Source organism: Dioscorea cayenensis, chromosome 14 (genome assembly GCF_009730915.1).
Source record: "Dioscorea cayenensis subsp. rotundata cultivar TDr96_F1 chromosome 14, TDr96_F1_v2_PseudoChromosome.rev07_lg8_w22 25.fasta, whole genome shotgun sequence".
Classification (NCBI taxonomy): Eukaryota; Viridiplantae; Streptophyta; class Magnoliopsida; order Dioscoreales; family Dioscoreaceae; genus Dioscorea; species Dioscorea cayenensis.
Window position 1 is genome coordinate 12,853,283 of NC_052484.1, and position 16,086 is coordinate 12,869,368.

The 16,086-nt window shown below is 33.8% G+C and overlaps 1 protein-coding gene and 1 pseudogene across 1 annotated transcript; both read right to left on the reverse strand.

Annotated features, from left to right (window-relative positions):
* Positions 1–7,743: 7,743 nt before the first annotated feature.
* Positions 7,744–13,356, reverse strand: LOC120276144 (annotated as a pseudogene).
* On the reverse strand, positions 9,936–10,851 carry LOC120276023 (protein ALP1-like). Its single transcript, XM_039282770.1, has 2 exons — positions 10,557–10,851; positions 9,936–10,457 (listed from the first exon to the last, which is right to left on the reverse strand). The coding sequence occupies exons 1-2, from the start codon at positions 10,657–10,659 to the stop codon at positions 10,009–10,011; spliced, it is 552 nt and encodes a 183-aa protein (XP_039138704.1). The 5' UTR covers positions 10,660–10,851; the 3' UTR covers positions 9,936–10,008.
* Positions 13,357–16,086: the final 2,730 nt, after the last annotated feature.

Below are 16,086 nucleotides of genomic sequence, written 5' to 3' on the forward strand. Positions count from 1 at the left end.
AGTGTGCATTCCAAGCCCGGGGAGCTTGACGCAGCCTATACAGAGCTTTAGACAGTCGATAGACCATATGCTCTTTTCCTTTCATAATAAAACCCTCCGGTGGAGCCACATAAACCTCTTCAGCAATGCTCCCATTCAGAAACGCGGACTTCACATCCATATGATGAACTTCCCACTTGCGATTCACAGCCACTGCGAGTATTAATCTCACTGTATCTAGACGAGCAACAGGAGCAAACACTTCTTCAAAGTCGATCCCCTGGCGCTGTGCGTACCCCTTTGCAACCAGTCTTGCCTTGTGTTTAATCACATTCCCCTTTGAATCCCTCTTCAATTTGTACACCCACTTCAACCCAATGGCTTTATGCTGGGATGGCAAAACAGTAAGAAACCATGTTCTATTCTCTTCTATAGATTTCAATTCTTCTAACATTGCTTTCATCCAGTCACCACTCTCTGCAGCTTCCTGAAAAGTACTAGGCTCATCAGCATCCACCATTAAGAGTTCATCAAATGGTTGCAACTCTTCAGTTTCATCATATAGATCAGTCAAAGTACGGTAGCGGTGAGCAACTTCCCAGTTTGTTGGTGACAATTCAGTTGATGAAGACTCAGTTGAATTAAATGAAAGTGGTGTGTGTTGTGATATGGGACTATTTCTTATGTCTTCCCTTGAGCCAGTTGCAACATCATTGCCTTCACTTCTAGTACTTGTTGTGCTTTCCTCCAGGTTAGTCGGTGTTGGCATGACATCATTTGAGGATTCTCCGAGTGTAGTAATGACAGTAAAAGCTGGTGGGGCATGTGCACCTCCTTCACGATCATTACTCCACTTCCACCCTACATTTTCCTGAAAAATGACATCACGACTTACAATAAGCTTACCATGAATTGGATCAAACAGCCGATACCCTTTGCATCCTTCTTCTGAGCCGAGATACACCAGTGTTCTGCTCCGGTCGTCAAGCTTTTGTATATGAGGTTCAGTCACTTTTGCATGCGCAATACACCCGAATACTCGGAGATGAGAAAGTTGTGGCTTCCTTCCAGTCCAGCACTCGAATGGGGTACAATCCTTAAGAGACTTGGTTGGCACCGATTGAGTATATATACAGCATGCCTTACAGCTTCTCCCCACAATTCACCAGGCACTTTCATGCTCTTCAACATTGATCGTGCCATCTCCATCACTGTCCGATTCCGTCGTTCAACAATACCGTTCTGCTGTGGTGTGTAAGGGACAGTCAGTTGTCTTTCAATTCCTTTCAATTCCCCGCTCTTCGCACAAATTTACAAGTTCTTTTGAAAGGAATTCACCTCCACGGTCAGATCTGATCGTCTTAACCCGATGCCCAGATGAGTTCTCCACCCAATTGATAAATTTTCTAAGCTCCAAAAATGTTTGACTCTTTGCTTTCATAATATAAACCCACATCATCCGGCTATGATCATCAACAATTAACATGAAATAACTGTTACCAGCAAGTGTACTGGGTGACACGGGTCCGCATAAGTCTACATGCAACAGCATCAGTGGCACTTCAGCTCTGTAGTGCGTTTATCGAGGAAAAGGAAGCCTCGTCTGTTTGGCAGCCAGACAATTTTCACAAACTTCATTTGGATATTCAATGTTTGGTAAGCCTAACACAAGGTCCTTTTCACACAACAATCTCAAGATATGGAAGCTTGTGTGACCAAGCCTCGCATGCCAGATCCAAGCTGGATTCTCCAAGTTCATCATCAGACATGCAGGCTCACCCCTTTCGAGTTTAATTTTATATAGCCTGTTCAGTGCGCGCTCAACAGACATTAGTAACACCCCATTTTCATCATGTACCTTCAGTATATTACCCACCATTTTTACTTCAACTCCGTCTTCAGTTAACTGACCAAGACTAATGATATTGCTGCTCAGTCGTGGAATGTAATACACCTCTGGTAAGACACGATGATCACCATTCTTGCACTTAAATATAACCGAACCTCTTCCCGCGATCCCCACTGTAGAACTATCTCCAAATCGCACAGATCCGGTAATATTCTCATTCAATTCTTGAAATAAGGCCCGATTCCCAGTCATGTGGTTACTGGCACCATTGTCCAGATACCACATGTCCGAATGATCATCATGATCTTCAGCTACAAATAGACTTGGAGTTATCCTTTCTTCATTCAGTAGAACAACACCTTGCACCATCTGGTCATCGAACTCCTCTTTCAAAGTCTGAGTTAAGAGTAAGGCTGGTTCTTCATCTGAAGTTTGGGTGAGATTAGTCTCTTCATCCCGGCGTTGACTCCAGCATTCTGACGCATAGTGACCTAACTTGTCACAATTAAAGCATTTGATGTGGCTTTTATCTCTTCCACTGATGTTACCTCTCCCTGTATTTGGTCTGGATGAGCTTCCCCCTCCTCGAGTTCCTCTACCACGTCCAGGATATCTGCCTCGACCTCTCCCATCTACACTTCCAGTGTTTTGCTTGGATTGCCCTCCACTCTCCTTCTTCGTACGTGCAACCCATTCCTCATGAGTGAGGAGAAGTCGCTCAGGTTGCTTCCCATCTCGCTTTACACGCTCCTCAAAAGCTTTGAGTCGCCCGACTGCTTCTTCAAATGGCATCACATCAATGTCCAGTACCTGTTCAAGAGAGGCAAGCACTGGCAGATAGTTACTTGGCATAGAATTGAATAATTTCTTAACAAGTTCAGCACTGTCAAGTGGAGCACCAAGCTCTCTGAACTTGTTAGACAGAGCTGACATCTTTCCTGCAAACACATCAACGGTGTCAGTTTCCAACATCTTTAGATTTTCAAGTTCACTCTTGAGTGTGAGAACCTTGGCCTTCTTAACCCTATCAACACCAACAAATATTGTTTTTAAACAATCCCACACTTCCTTTGCGGACTTCTTTTCAGCAACTTGAAGCAACACATCCTCAGGAACTGATTGAAAAATGCATGCAATGGCTGCCTTGTCTTTCTTCACATCCACCGCCACTCCGGCAGCTGGTTCCACCACTTCCCACACACCTTGGGCATCCATATTAGCCCGCATCTTGATTGCCCATGTTGTATAGTTTGTGGGGGTTAGCATAGGATACTGAAGGGGAATAACACTGTCTCTCGTCGCCTGCTGCGTTGAGATGGCCATGTCCTCTAGCCGGAGGTACTTAGGCATACAAACACCACCCAATCTCTGATACCAAGTGATGGAAGCCTCCCCTGGAGCTGGAAGACACTCACTGTTCTTCTTCCTCACAGTTTCGATCACACACAGAAGAATCGAAAGAGAGAAATATGCTCACAAAACAACTCATAATTCATTGAAGAAAAACATACATATACTCAATACTATAAAGGAACACGAAAACAAAGAAAAATAAAATGACAAAGATGCTGAAAAACAAGGCAATAAATGCCAGTCAAACACGCATTTTCAGTCCGGAATCACCGCTAGCTCAGCTGACGCACTGCAGCTGGACAGCCCCACGTGACACAATAACCTGCTAATACGTACTTAGTTAAAAATACATACATATATGTGATCCAGTCAGGATTACAAGCAACAAACGCCACCTGTCTTAATTTCGAAAATCATGTAGGCCTTGTTGGAGAAGATTGCGAGAACGGAGTAGAGCTTCGTCTTGTACTATGAAGCACGGTTCAAAAAGGTTGGAGAATGATTAGCGATCCCACTGGATTCTCTCCTTGTCTTCTATCTCCGAGTGCATCCTCTTCATCTCTAGATAACGATCTCTAGGACTTCCGATGAAGAATCCAGTAATAGGTTGTTTAAGAACATCGAGATAATTCCAGTGGTTCACCGACATCACCTTCTTTGTTCTCTCTCTGTGGCAGCTATCATTGTCATATTTCTTCAGGCACCTTTGGGGACTGTTATCATCTTCTTCATCATTCTTTTCTTTCTCTCTGGCGGCGGCAAAAATAGTTCAATCCTTCTGCAACCTCCGAGGACTAATATCATCTTCTTCACCAGTCCATCTACCTCTTCGGTGATGACGGCGTCACCAACTTCAATATTTTCTCCAGCGACAAAGAAGAGGAAAGAAACAGCAACAAAGAAGAGGAAAGAAACAACAACAAGCGGTGGACAACGATGGCGGCACGCAACAGTTGGAGCAACAGCAGCAAGTAGCTTCAATATTTGCTCAACAACAGCAGCATTGGCATGCAATGGTGGTAGAAACCTCGGCAGGCAACGTTAGCAGACGATGACAGGCAGCACAACGACTTTCTTTTCTCTGTACATATGTTTGTATATATATATATATGAATATATAGGTTTGGAGAAAAATGAGAACCTTCTTCTTCTTTTTGGTCTTTCTCCTTCACTCTTCCTTCTTCCTCCAAATTCTCTCTGATTCTTTTTTTCTCCTCTAGTTCCCCCTTTCCTTTGTTCGTTCCTCAGTTCTTTTAAAAGCCTCTGAACGATTGTACCAATGGTGGACGGTTGCATGGATGGTGGGTGGTTGCATAGGCGGTGAGGAAATCGTGAAGGAGCACGATGCAGCATGACTAAATTTTTTTTTAATTATTTTTAATTATTTTTTTTATTTTATTATTATTATTATTATTTATTTGTTTATTTTAATTAACTAATCAATTACTTGTTTTTTTAATATTATTTTTTTATAATTATATATATATATATATATATATATATATATATATATATATATATATTTATTTATTTATATATTATCTATATATTATATATAATATTTTATTTTATTTTTTTATTTGCTACCAATTATCTTATTATATCTAAAATTATATATATATATATATATATATATGTATGTTTTATATTTTAACTAAATAAATTTATTTTTATTCATTTTATTTTATATATATAAGATTTTATTTTATTATTATTATTTTTATTTGATTTGATTTGAATTTTTTTATTGTTATTCTTTTATTATTTTTTATCTGATGATTAACATATATTTTTATTTGATTTGATTTGATTTATTTATTTATTATTATTATTATATTTTAATTTAATTCGATTTGATTTATTATTATTATTATTATATTATATTTTTTAATTTTATCTTATTTCGTGATTTATATTCATGGATAATTTTGAGATTTTAAAAATTTAGATCGTCTCGAGATCTGCGCTCTCGGTTGATCCTGAGATTTAGATCACATTGATCTATGCTCTCGGTTGATCTTGAGATTTATATATTCGGAATCGTGTGCTCTTTGCTGATCCGGAGATTTGAATATTTTAGATCGGTGCTCTCAGCTGGTCTTGAGATTTGTGTATTTTGAATATTTTTGATCGCCTCGAGATCGGCCTCGAGATCGGTGCTCTCGGGTGGTCTTGAAATTTGTGTATTTTAAATATTTTGGATATTTTGGATCGCCTCGAGATCAGTGCTCTCGGCTGATCCTGAGATTTGTGTATGTTAGACCGTCTCGAGATCGGTGCTCTCGGCTGGTCTTGAAATTTGTGTATTTTGAATATTTTGGATCACCTCGAGATCGGTGCTCTCGGCTGATCCTGAGATTTGTGTAGTTTGGATATTTTGGATCGTCTCGAGATCGGTGCTCTCAGCCGATCCAGAGATATTTGTGTATTTTAGACCGCTTTGAGATCGGTGCTCTCGGCTGGTCTGAGATTTGAATATATATATATATATATTAGATCAACTCGAGATCGATGCTCTCAGTTTATCAAGGGATTTGAATATTTTTTTTTTTTTTAAATTAAGACATGTATTATATATATAAACACCACTGAATTGATGGCTACCAATCATTTAAACGAAATGCATGCACTTAAGTTCTATAAAGATCATATGCATAATAGATAGTACTTGGTTATTTTCTGTAAACTTTTATTTGATATACTATATTAGATTGAACACATCTTTATTGAAACTCTTGAGTGTTTATTTGTTTTCTCGTCAAATGTATATATTAAATTTGAGAATGACAATTATTAAGTATGCATATTTATTTATTCATTGGGACGAAATTAGCATTTGGCTTATTCCTTATGTTGAAATACCATAGGGATTGCATCTAATAAATGGAAGGTAATACTCGATTAGTATTTATGACTTACCACTATAATTCTTGTAATTGATTTATTTAATGCAAGCATAAGGATTTTATGGATTAATGTGTGTGGTTATTAAGTCACTTATGATTAATGTTTGGCTAAGTGAGAGAATGTTAGTTTAAATCTAATTTGGATTTTAAATTACCTTTATGATAATTTAAAATTAAACAAATTTAAATAACCATAGTGGTCATAATATTATCATTTGAGTCCTATATTTGTCCCAATATGTATTTTAAACAATGATCTACTTTAAAATTTATAGTGGAGTTAAAATTTTGATGGAAATAATTATATATAGAGTAGGACCATGTCCCCATTTAAGGTTCTCATAAATACTCAACTCCATAGAAAGAGATTGGGATAAATTTGAAGAGTCCTTGGTTTCTTGAAGCACAACCTTCTATAAGTGTAAATCTTAGGCCCCGTTTGGATCACGGAATGGGAATGGGAATGGGAGTGGGAATAGGAATTGGAATGGTAATGGTAATAGTAATGGTAATGGTAATGAAAAAGTTGTTTGGTTGGAAGGAATAAATATTGGGAATAGAGAAAGTCGTATAAAGAATTGAATGTAAAATTACTTTAATGCCCTCAACCAAAACAATAATAATATTTTATATATAAATTGACTACATATAAATAAATATTTATATCTTATAATTGTGCTAATTAATTATTTAGAAAAAATAATTTATTTTTATCATTATCCACTTTAATTATTATAATTAATTATTTTACATAATTATTATTGTTTAAATTATTTTATAATGTTATCTATGAATATTTAAAATTATTATTTCATTTTAACCACGTTTATTTTCACAACTATTGCTCATATGAAATTATTAATATAATTAAATATTTTATATGTAATAGATAGGATGGATATCACTCCCATAGCTCCTAAATGGGACTTTGGCTTTGGCATGAGAAAACCTTGACAATTGTACATATATTCTTATATATCAGTACATCTGTGAATGGAGAAAAATAAACACATTAATTATGTAACAATAACCAATACCCACAATAGCAACTTACCATAGTACAAAATATCATAATACAACTTCATGACCTAGTAGTCATAAAACAATACATCACTAATACCATAGTACTAACGAAGTCCATAATCAGAAGTCCACATAAGCCAAGTACTAACTAAGTCCATAATCAAAAGACCACAACCACACAATCACCAAACCTAAAACATGTATACAAATGTGGCTTACATGTTAGGTGGGTGAAATGACATTCTCGCTAAAATCAAACGACAAAAACGAAGCTTCTTGTCATTTGGCAAGTCCCAAAACATGTCGAGTTCATTTTCATCTTTTCGCAAAAATTGTATTACAACTAGTGCATCATCCTCCGATAAACCATCAATGTTTAAGACGACTTCATTTAGCAATCTTTTCCTTTCCTCAAACTCTTTCTTCTTTTTCATCGACCCTCTTTGCGGGGACGCTCCATGAGAGCAACAGTCTCAGTGTTCCGAACCGCGCAATCTGCTATCGCCTTAAGTCCTGACCCAACTACCTCCACGAATTGCGCTATTTTTTCAGAAATTACCTCGAGCGATGTGTCATTGGCAAGACCCTTTTTTTTTCGGCGTTTAGATGTTGAGGACGATTATTTTTCTCAAGTCATGGGTGATGAGGGATCAATAGGTTCTTGCATGAATGCAAAAAAATCATCGCTTGAAGTTGAGATGGGCTCGTATTCTCCTCAAAACTAGTGTTTTCATGCATATACTGAGTTGCATCATCTCCCAAATCACCTCTTGCATTACCATGAGCTCGATCTTTTGTGAAGACCGGAGCAAGTTCATTGAAAAAGGGAAAAGATTTCCCATAAAGGCCGGCAGCTTCTTTGTGATTCTACATGATAATAATTAAGAAAGTTAACATCAAAAGCAACAAATAAAGACCTTTAGTTAATATGAAATTTAATTATAATTACCTTGACATACTCGTCATATGAGCTTTTCTCACACTCAATTGTGCTATTTTCATGGTTCCAAACAAAGCCACTTATGCATAGAAGATCGGCAATAGCTGTAGTCTGTCTCCTTAACAATTTCACTCAAGACTCAATGTTTGGCATGGCCTTCAGTGTAGTTCGTGGAATCTTTGCCTTAATCATTCTCTCCAACTGAAATAAGTACCCATTCCGAAATCCATTCTCACTCCGCCACATAGCATCTATGGATAACTCAACTAAGGCTTCAATTAGGGCCTTATCTTCCTCAATAGTCCAATAATGTTTGTTTTGTCCCCTTCCCCTATGTTGAGATTCTCCAGTATCCATTCTTGAAAAACCTGAAAATAATAAGTCAGGAAATACCCACCGTATACATATGGGATATAACTAAGTCAGGAAATCTTATATTGACATCTTACATACAACAAATGAGAAATGCTAGTTTATAGTAGTGTACAAGCCACATATATATTAGTTGTCAACAGTTGGCTAAAAATTGACTAGTCGGAAAGGAAAAAAAGGCAACATGTAATCATTTTATTTTTTCTGATCAACAAGAGAAGTTACTTTTACTCTACATCCAAGATAAAAAAAAAAAAATTAACAAGTACAAAATCCCAACACCTCAGAGTTGAAGACTTCTTTGTGAGTTGTAAAATGAGATAAATAATTGATGTGCATAAACAAGAGACAAGCCCATTGATTCTAGTCAACAACCACATACAAAATATCAACCATGGGATATTATAATTACTGAATCATCAAGCGCACCAATTTTTAATATATTGAAACCATAAAGATAAGGACTTCAGCAATGATGTGCAGATTGGTAGTAAGTATGTTCAATTGCATTAAAAAAAGGTCCATCTTTCCACCATTACTCAACCGACACAAGCAAAGGGATACCTTTTCATTTTCCTCTGTAGATTAGGGTTTCAGTATTGCGAAGTGATGCTTTATCTCCACAATAATGATGGTTTTTGTCTTCTAATCACTATGACATATAAGATAAGTATCTGGAATCTGCAAGCCAGATTACAATGCATCATCAGTACATAAAAATAAAGTACAGAAATAGGTCCTAAAAATTTAAACACATTATACCGTTTCACTTACTAGCCATTTAAGTTATATGCACAAATCTTCTTTTAGCTCATGCTCAAAGCATAAATTACTAAATCCAACAAAAAAAAATGGCAGGCCATCAAGAAAAATGGCATGTTCCAAATTTAAAAAAAAATAATGAATTTAACCAACAACAAAAAGGTTTCACCAACATTTATAAAGGAAAAAAAATACAACATCAAAAAGGTTTCACCAACATCTATAAAGAAAAAAAAATACAAGGAAAAAAATACAACATCAAAAAGGTTTCAAATTTACACGTGAAATGCAAATAATAAATTTCAAATTTATACCTCCTTTGAATTTACTTTGATATTTACACTAGGGAACAAAACCCAATACCCATTGTTCATGTCATCTTCTCCTCATCAGGAAAAACTGAAGAGGATATTAAAACATAATCATCTTAAAATTTTAACTAAACATGACTATGATATCCAAATTAGCTAGATACACAAGATTTGATCACAATTAAGGGCATTGATCTAAAAAAAGACTTCGATTTGAAAAATTTAATTTATACAATGCTTAAGCTTCAAGGCCCTGAGAATATGTGACTTTTAAGAAGAAAATTCAGTCAAGTTAACATTAACTCAATCACAGAAGATAACATTCAGACAAGTTAACCTTTGCTTTCTTCTTCAATACATACGAGACAAATTATCGAGTACAAACACCACAAACACGACATAGAAAAAGTCGTGAATTACACATACATAGATAATAATTATCGAAAATCAATTACTAGAAAGATCACCACATCACAAGTTTAGTTTTGAGTACATATATATTAAATATCAAAATCAAGTTGATCGCCATGTATTAAACATGTCCACTGCCATGTCATTCCTAAATTGGGTCCATTCATCTGTTGGATCAACAGCTGTGATGTTGTCAACATCATCTTCTGTGTTTTCCCCTAACATTAAATTGTCAATTTCAGATTCCGCAGGGTCTTCTTCCATCTCTTTCCGAATGAAGTTGTGTAATAAGCAACATGCATTAATTATGCGCCTTTGAGTTGCTATATTGTAGAAGCTTGGACTCGCAAGGATTTTCCATCGAATTTTTAGAAGACCAAAAGTTCTCTCTATTACATTTCTCGCACTAGCATGTTTCATATTAAAAAACTCTTGAGCCGTGAGAGGTTGACGTCCATCTGCCCAAGAACTCAAATGATAACGTTGCCCTCGAAAAGGTGCAAGAAATCCAGGGCAATTTGCATAGCCAGAATCAACCAAATAGTAAAAACCTAACATACAATTGAGTACATGTCATTAGCTAATGGTTTAAGGAACCATTTGGTTATTAATAATAAATTAGAAAAGTAATGAGAGTAAATTTTATTTACCATTTGGAACCTTCAATCCATTAGGTTTTGTAACCACATCTCTAAGAACTCGACCATCATGCGCCGAGCCCTCCCAACCAGATAAGACATATATGAATTGCATATCTTGGCTACAAACAGCGAGTACATTAGTGGTGATTTCTGATTTTCTTGTTCTATATCTTGGTCGATCAGCTTTAGGCACATTTACTTTGATATGTGTTCCATCTAGTGCTCCAAGGCAATTCTACGTTGGGAACAAAAAGGTTATTACTTACTAACCATTGCTATGATTATTTCATTAAAAACATGTGGGTTTGAATTATTACCTTGAACCATTTCCACCGAAAATCAATTGAATCCTCGAGGACAGGTTCTGGTTTCTTTAATAACACTTTATGACAAAGAGTGATAGCCTTTAAAATGGCATGGAAATGCCGACTAACTGTTTTGGCAGATCGGACGAAATCAAACTTAATTACCCTATTCTTGACATGGTGTGCCACAATATTCAAAAATATTGCGATCATCTCCTCAACCAAAACATTTCTTGTACCACGCAAACCACCAGTAATAGTTAGCAATTGGCATAAACTATGGAAACATTGGCGATCCATGCGTAGTTTATCAATACACTGAATATCGCTTTCGTATACCAGTCGACGAAAGTATTCATATTGTTTGCGGCGCCTAATAGATGTCGTCTCAATCTCGTGTTGGACCATACTATTTTGTATAGTGGTCTGCTTTATTGCATATGCGGCAATCATGACATTCAGTAGGAAAATATAACATATGGACATAAAATAATATAGTCTGAGTTCTTCCATATTGTCCATATTGTCCATATGAGTCCTTCTATATTGTCCAAATAAAAAAAAAATACATAATAAGATTATGAGAAATGTACAAAGACATGAAGCACATTCACTAGTACTTATGATTTTATTAGTTAAAGTAATTAATATCTTCATTGATAAGCTTGAGTATCCATCAAGTATTTTTGTCACATATTATATTTTTTTCTTAGATGAACAACCAAGAACAAAAATCTCAACAAACATACATATCTTTTTCTAGCAATCTACAAAAAGATACAAACATGAATAATGTGAATAAAATGAAAATAATACAAAATCAGCACAAAAAAACATGAAACACACGCAATAGTGAGTATCCTATCTTAACCATAGAGATGCGGAAAAATTGTCAATTAATGAATTTATCATTTAAAGTAATTAATACTTTCATTGATAAACTTAAGTATCCATCTAGTATTTTGTTATATATTATATTTGTCTTAGATGAGCAACCAAGAACAAAATCTCAACAAATTAACATACATATCTTTTCTAGCAATCTACAAAAAGATACAAACATGAATAATGTGAATAACATATTACAAAAATCAGCACAAAAAGATGAATCACACTTAATGGTGAGTATCCTATCTTGACCATAGAGATGAAGGAAAAAAATTGTCAACTAATGATTTTTAGTAGTTAAAGAAATTAATATTTTTCATTGATAAACTTAACTATCCATGAAGTATTTTGTTATATATTATATTTTTCTTAGATGAACAACCAAGAACAAAATCTCAACAAACATACATATCTTTTCTAGCAATCTACAAAAGATACAAACATGAATAATGTGAATAAAATGAAAAAAAAATAATACAAAATCAGCACAAAAACATGAAACACACGCAATAGTGAGTATCCTATCTTAACCATAGAGATGCGGAAAAAAATTGTCAATTAATGAATTTATCATTTAAAGTAATTAATACTTTCATTGATAAACTTAAGTATCCATCTAGTATTTTGTTATATATTATATTTGTCTTAGATGAGCAACCAAGAACAAAATCTCAACAAATTAACATACATATCTTTTCTAGCAATCTACAAAAGATACAAACATGAATAATGTGAATAACATAAAAAAAAAAATTACAAAATCAGCACAAAAAGATGAATCACACTTAATGGTGAGTATCCTATCTTGACCATAGAGATGAAGGAAAAATTGTCAACTAATGATTTTTAGTAGTTAAAAGAAATTAATATTTCATTGATAAACTTAACTATCCATGAAGTATTTTGTTATATATTATATTTTTCTTAGATGAACAACCAAGAACAAAATCTCAACAAACATACATATCTTTTTCTAGCAATCTAGAAACGTTACAAACATGAATAATATAGTAACATGAAAAAATTAAAAATAATACAAAATCAGCACAAAAACAGAAAAAGGGAAAAAAAAGAGAAACTATGAGACGATGAGATTAAAATGGATAAAGAGCACATACCTAAACTTTTTCAACTAGCTTCTTCTCCGGTGCCGTTCGTTAGGTTCTCTTCTAAAAATCAAGAAAATGAATATTAAAAAAAAACAGGGAGACAAAGGAAACAAAAATCAAAGAACAATAACTCAATAAGAAGCTCTACAAATCACAGACTAAGCAACTAGATAAAAATTCATTATAGTTGGTATACATATGCATTAATAAGAAGCTTGCTTTTAAACAAAAAAACATTAATTAAAATAGAAATTGTTAGTAGTGGAGAAGAAGAAGAAAGATGAGATTTTTGGGAAAGAAAAGATGGAAATCAATAATTAGGCATGAGATGAGAGATCATACCTTCATTCTTAGCGACCGGTAGGCAAATGCAAATGGTGGTGAAGCTGAGATCCAAGCTCAGCAAGGGTGGCAAAGAGAAACCATAAAGGCTGCGATTTCCGGTGGAAGAGCTGCCATTGAAACGGTTGGAGAGAAGAGAAGGGATGGGCCCTTAGAGACAATTGTTGGAGACGTTGAAGTGGGGAGAGGGCCGACAAGGAGATCGAGAGTTAGTCGAGGATGGGGCCTGTGAGGAGGTCGGAGGGGAGGTGATGACGTTCAAGTAGCCGCAACGGTCGACTTGAGGAGGCTAGGGATGAAGCCGGAGAGGAGAATGGATGATAAAAAGAAAGGGCAAAATTGAGAAACTCAACCTGAAGCTTGGCATTACCCCCATTTTGCAAAGTAATGTCAAAGGCCTCAACAAGGACATCACATGCCATGGATTTGGGAATCTGTCAACAGTAAAATCTACCCAAACATGGGTTTAAATTAGTGGGGGTAATGAAGCCCATACCTAGGGCTTCATTGCCCTCATCCAAACGGGCTGTTAGTCTTTTCATTGGAAGGTTTAATTCGCTATGGCTGGAGATAAAGTTATCAAGCTTCCGATATTAATTATTTAATTAATAGAACATTAGATATAGTATTCTGGTTTTTATGATATGACATATATATACACTTGAATGTCATATTCCATACTCAATTATTTCTAATATCTTCACTTTGTTGACATTCCTTTAAAAATATAAATCCATATTGAAATAAGAGGGATTCAAGTGGTAAGAATTTAGAGCCAACGGACAAAGATTAGAGATATTGTCAAGGAAATGAGTTGTATATTAAATGAGAAGTTAATAGTTAAAACAACTACTTGATTTTAACAGTTATTTCATAAAGCATTTATTCTACAATAGACATAATCAATGAATATTATTATTATAAATGTATTTTAATGTGATTAGTCAAACACTATTTTTCACAAAAATTTCAATAAAAAAATATTTATTAAAATATTTTTATAATAAATTATTTTGCTTAATATAATCCAACTTAATTTATGGCGTTGTCTATTTTAATCAAATTCGAATCATCTTCTTATTTACACAAATGACGTTGCCGTAGTCCATATTTTCATTAATTTATGTAATTTTATTAGATTATATTGGCTTATGAAAGAATAAAAACTGCATTATGAAATTTCCATCATTAAAAGGAAATTTATGGGCAATTAGTGTTTCCTCATATTTATATAATTTTTTACTGTACCAGAAAAATTTCAATAATTATAATTTTAATTCAATTTAAGTAAAATTTGCACATGTCCTTTCTTAAATTATTTCATATACATAATTTTTTTTATATTTTCCAAAGGGCCATAAGCTCAGCCATTAACCTAAATAATTGAGTTGAAAACCAAAAAAACGAAGTGTTTTGGTCCTTTCATCGCCAAGTTGGGGAGATTTCTAGGTTTTGTACAATAATAGTTGTTGTTATTATTATTATTATTATTATTATTATTGTTATTATTATTATTATTATTATTGGTAAAATAAAATATGGAGTAAAGGGATATAAGAGGGAGCCTGATTTATTAATTTGGCTTTAATTATTTGATTTAAGTGGTCAATAAAGCATTGACATTGTAAAAATGGACATGAATCCGCATGCTCTTGGTAATGATTAATAACCTTTATTTTTAGTCAATGACGAATTAATTCTCCACTTTAAATAAAGCCAAATCCTAAGCAGTGGTGTAGCCAATATATAAAGATAATGTGCAAAGCTTCAATTAAGGTTATATCTTTTTTTTTTTAAAAGAAAATTTAGTTTATTTTTTTTTAATTTTTTTTAATAAGCCATGTCGAAGACGTACAAAATTATGGAGTTAATCCTCCATTATACATATGCTCTTACCTTACGTGAGCTAAGATTCGAACCCACCTCCTCAATAGGACATAAACACCTTTCAATGAATACTTAGTGTCACTAAACCAAAAGATCCATATGACTTAACTGAAAGTTTACTAAGGTGCAAAAGTTATTTTTAAAAGAAAATTATGTATATGTTTTTTTTATTATTTATGCACAGTGGATAAAAAAATTATTTTATTTATGATTCATGAAATTTAGGTAAAAAATCTATTGAATCGTTCTGAAACATGGTATATGTTGGAAATAATTATTTTAAATAAATTGAAATTAATTTCTTGACTTGTGATTAATTTTTAAAGATAAAATATATTGGCTCACTACTACAAAAAAAAATATATGTTCTTACTTCAAATTTATATGCTAATGAATCTATCATTAAAAATAACAAAATCGTTTAACTATTTCACCGAAGGAAAACTAATTATTGGAATCTTGAGTCAAGAAACATAATCTAGCGGATAGGAACATTTGTGCATTTTTTGGCCAATAAGATATTGGAATTAACATTAATGATTAGTACCAAAAGGCTATGTATGATTTGTACAAGGGCATAATTTTGTAGTGTTGGTTTGATGATATCTTTTTTGCATCAGAGAAAAGAAATTATTATGCTAAATGATGGAGGAATTTAATTTGCACATAATAACTCAAAATTAATGAAACCGGGAAATATATATGCTTTGTAATTTTATCACCACTAAAGGTTCTCCGAAGAAGATTGTCACCTGTGGATTAGTAAAGAGTAAAGATTTACTAATTGTTTTTGAATAGCATTGCTATGAGCATAAAAAACAATCAATGAGGAAAATTATCATGGACTAGGTATCTTTAACTATTCTGTACTTGTTAATTTAAGTTTGAGTATGAGTTTCTTCGTAGACTTATAAAATGAACAATTAATAAATAAAGCATTAATCTTTTATTTTTTTTTGCTTCTACTTATTTATCAAGTATTATATGGATGATAACATAAATTAAATT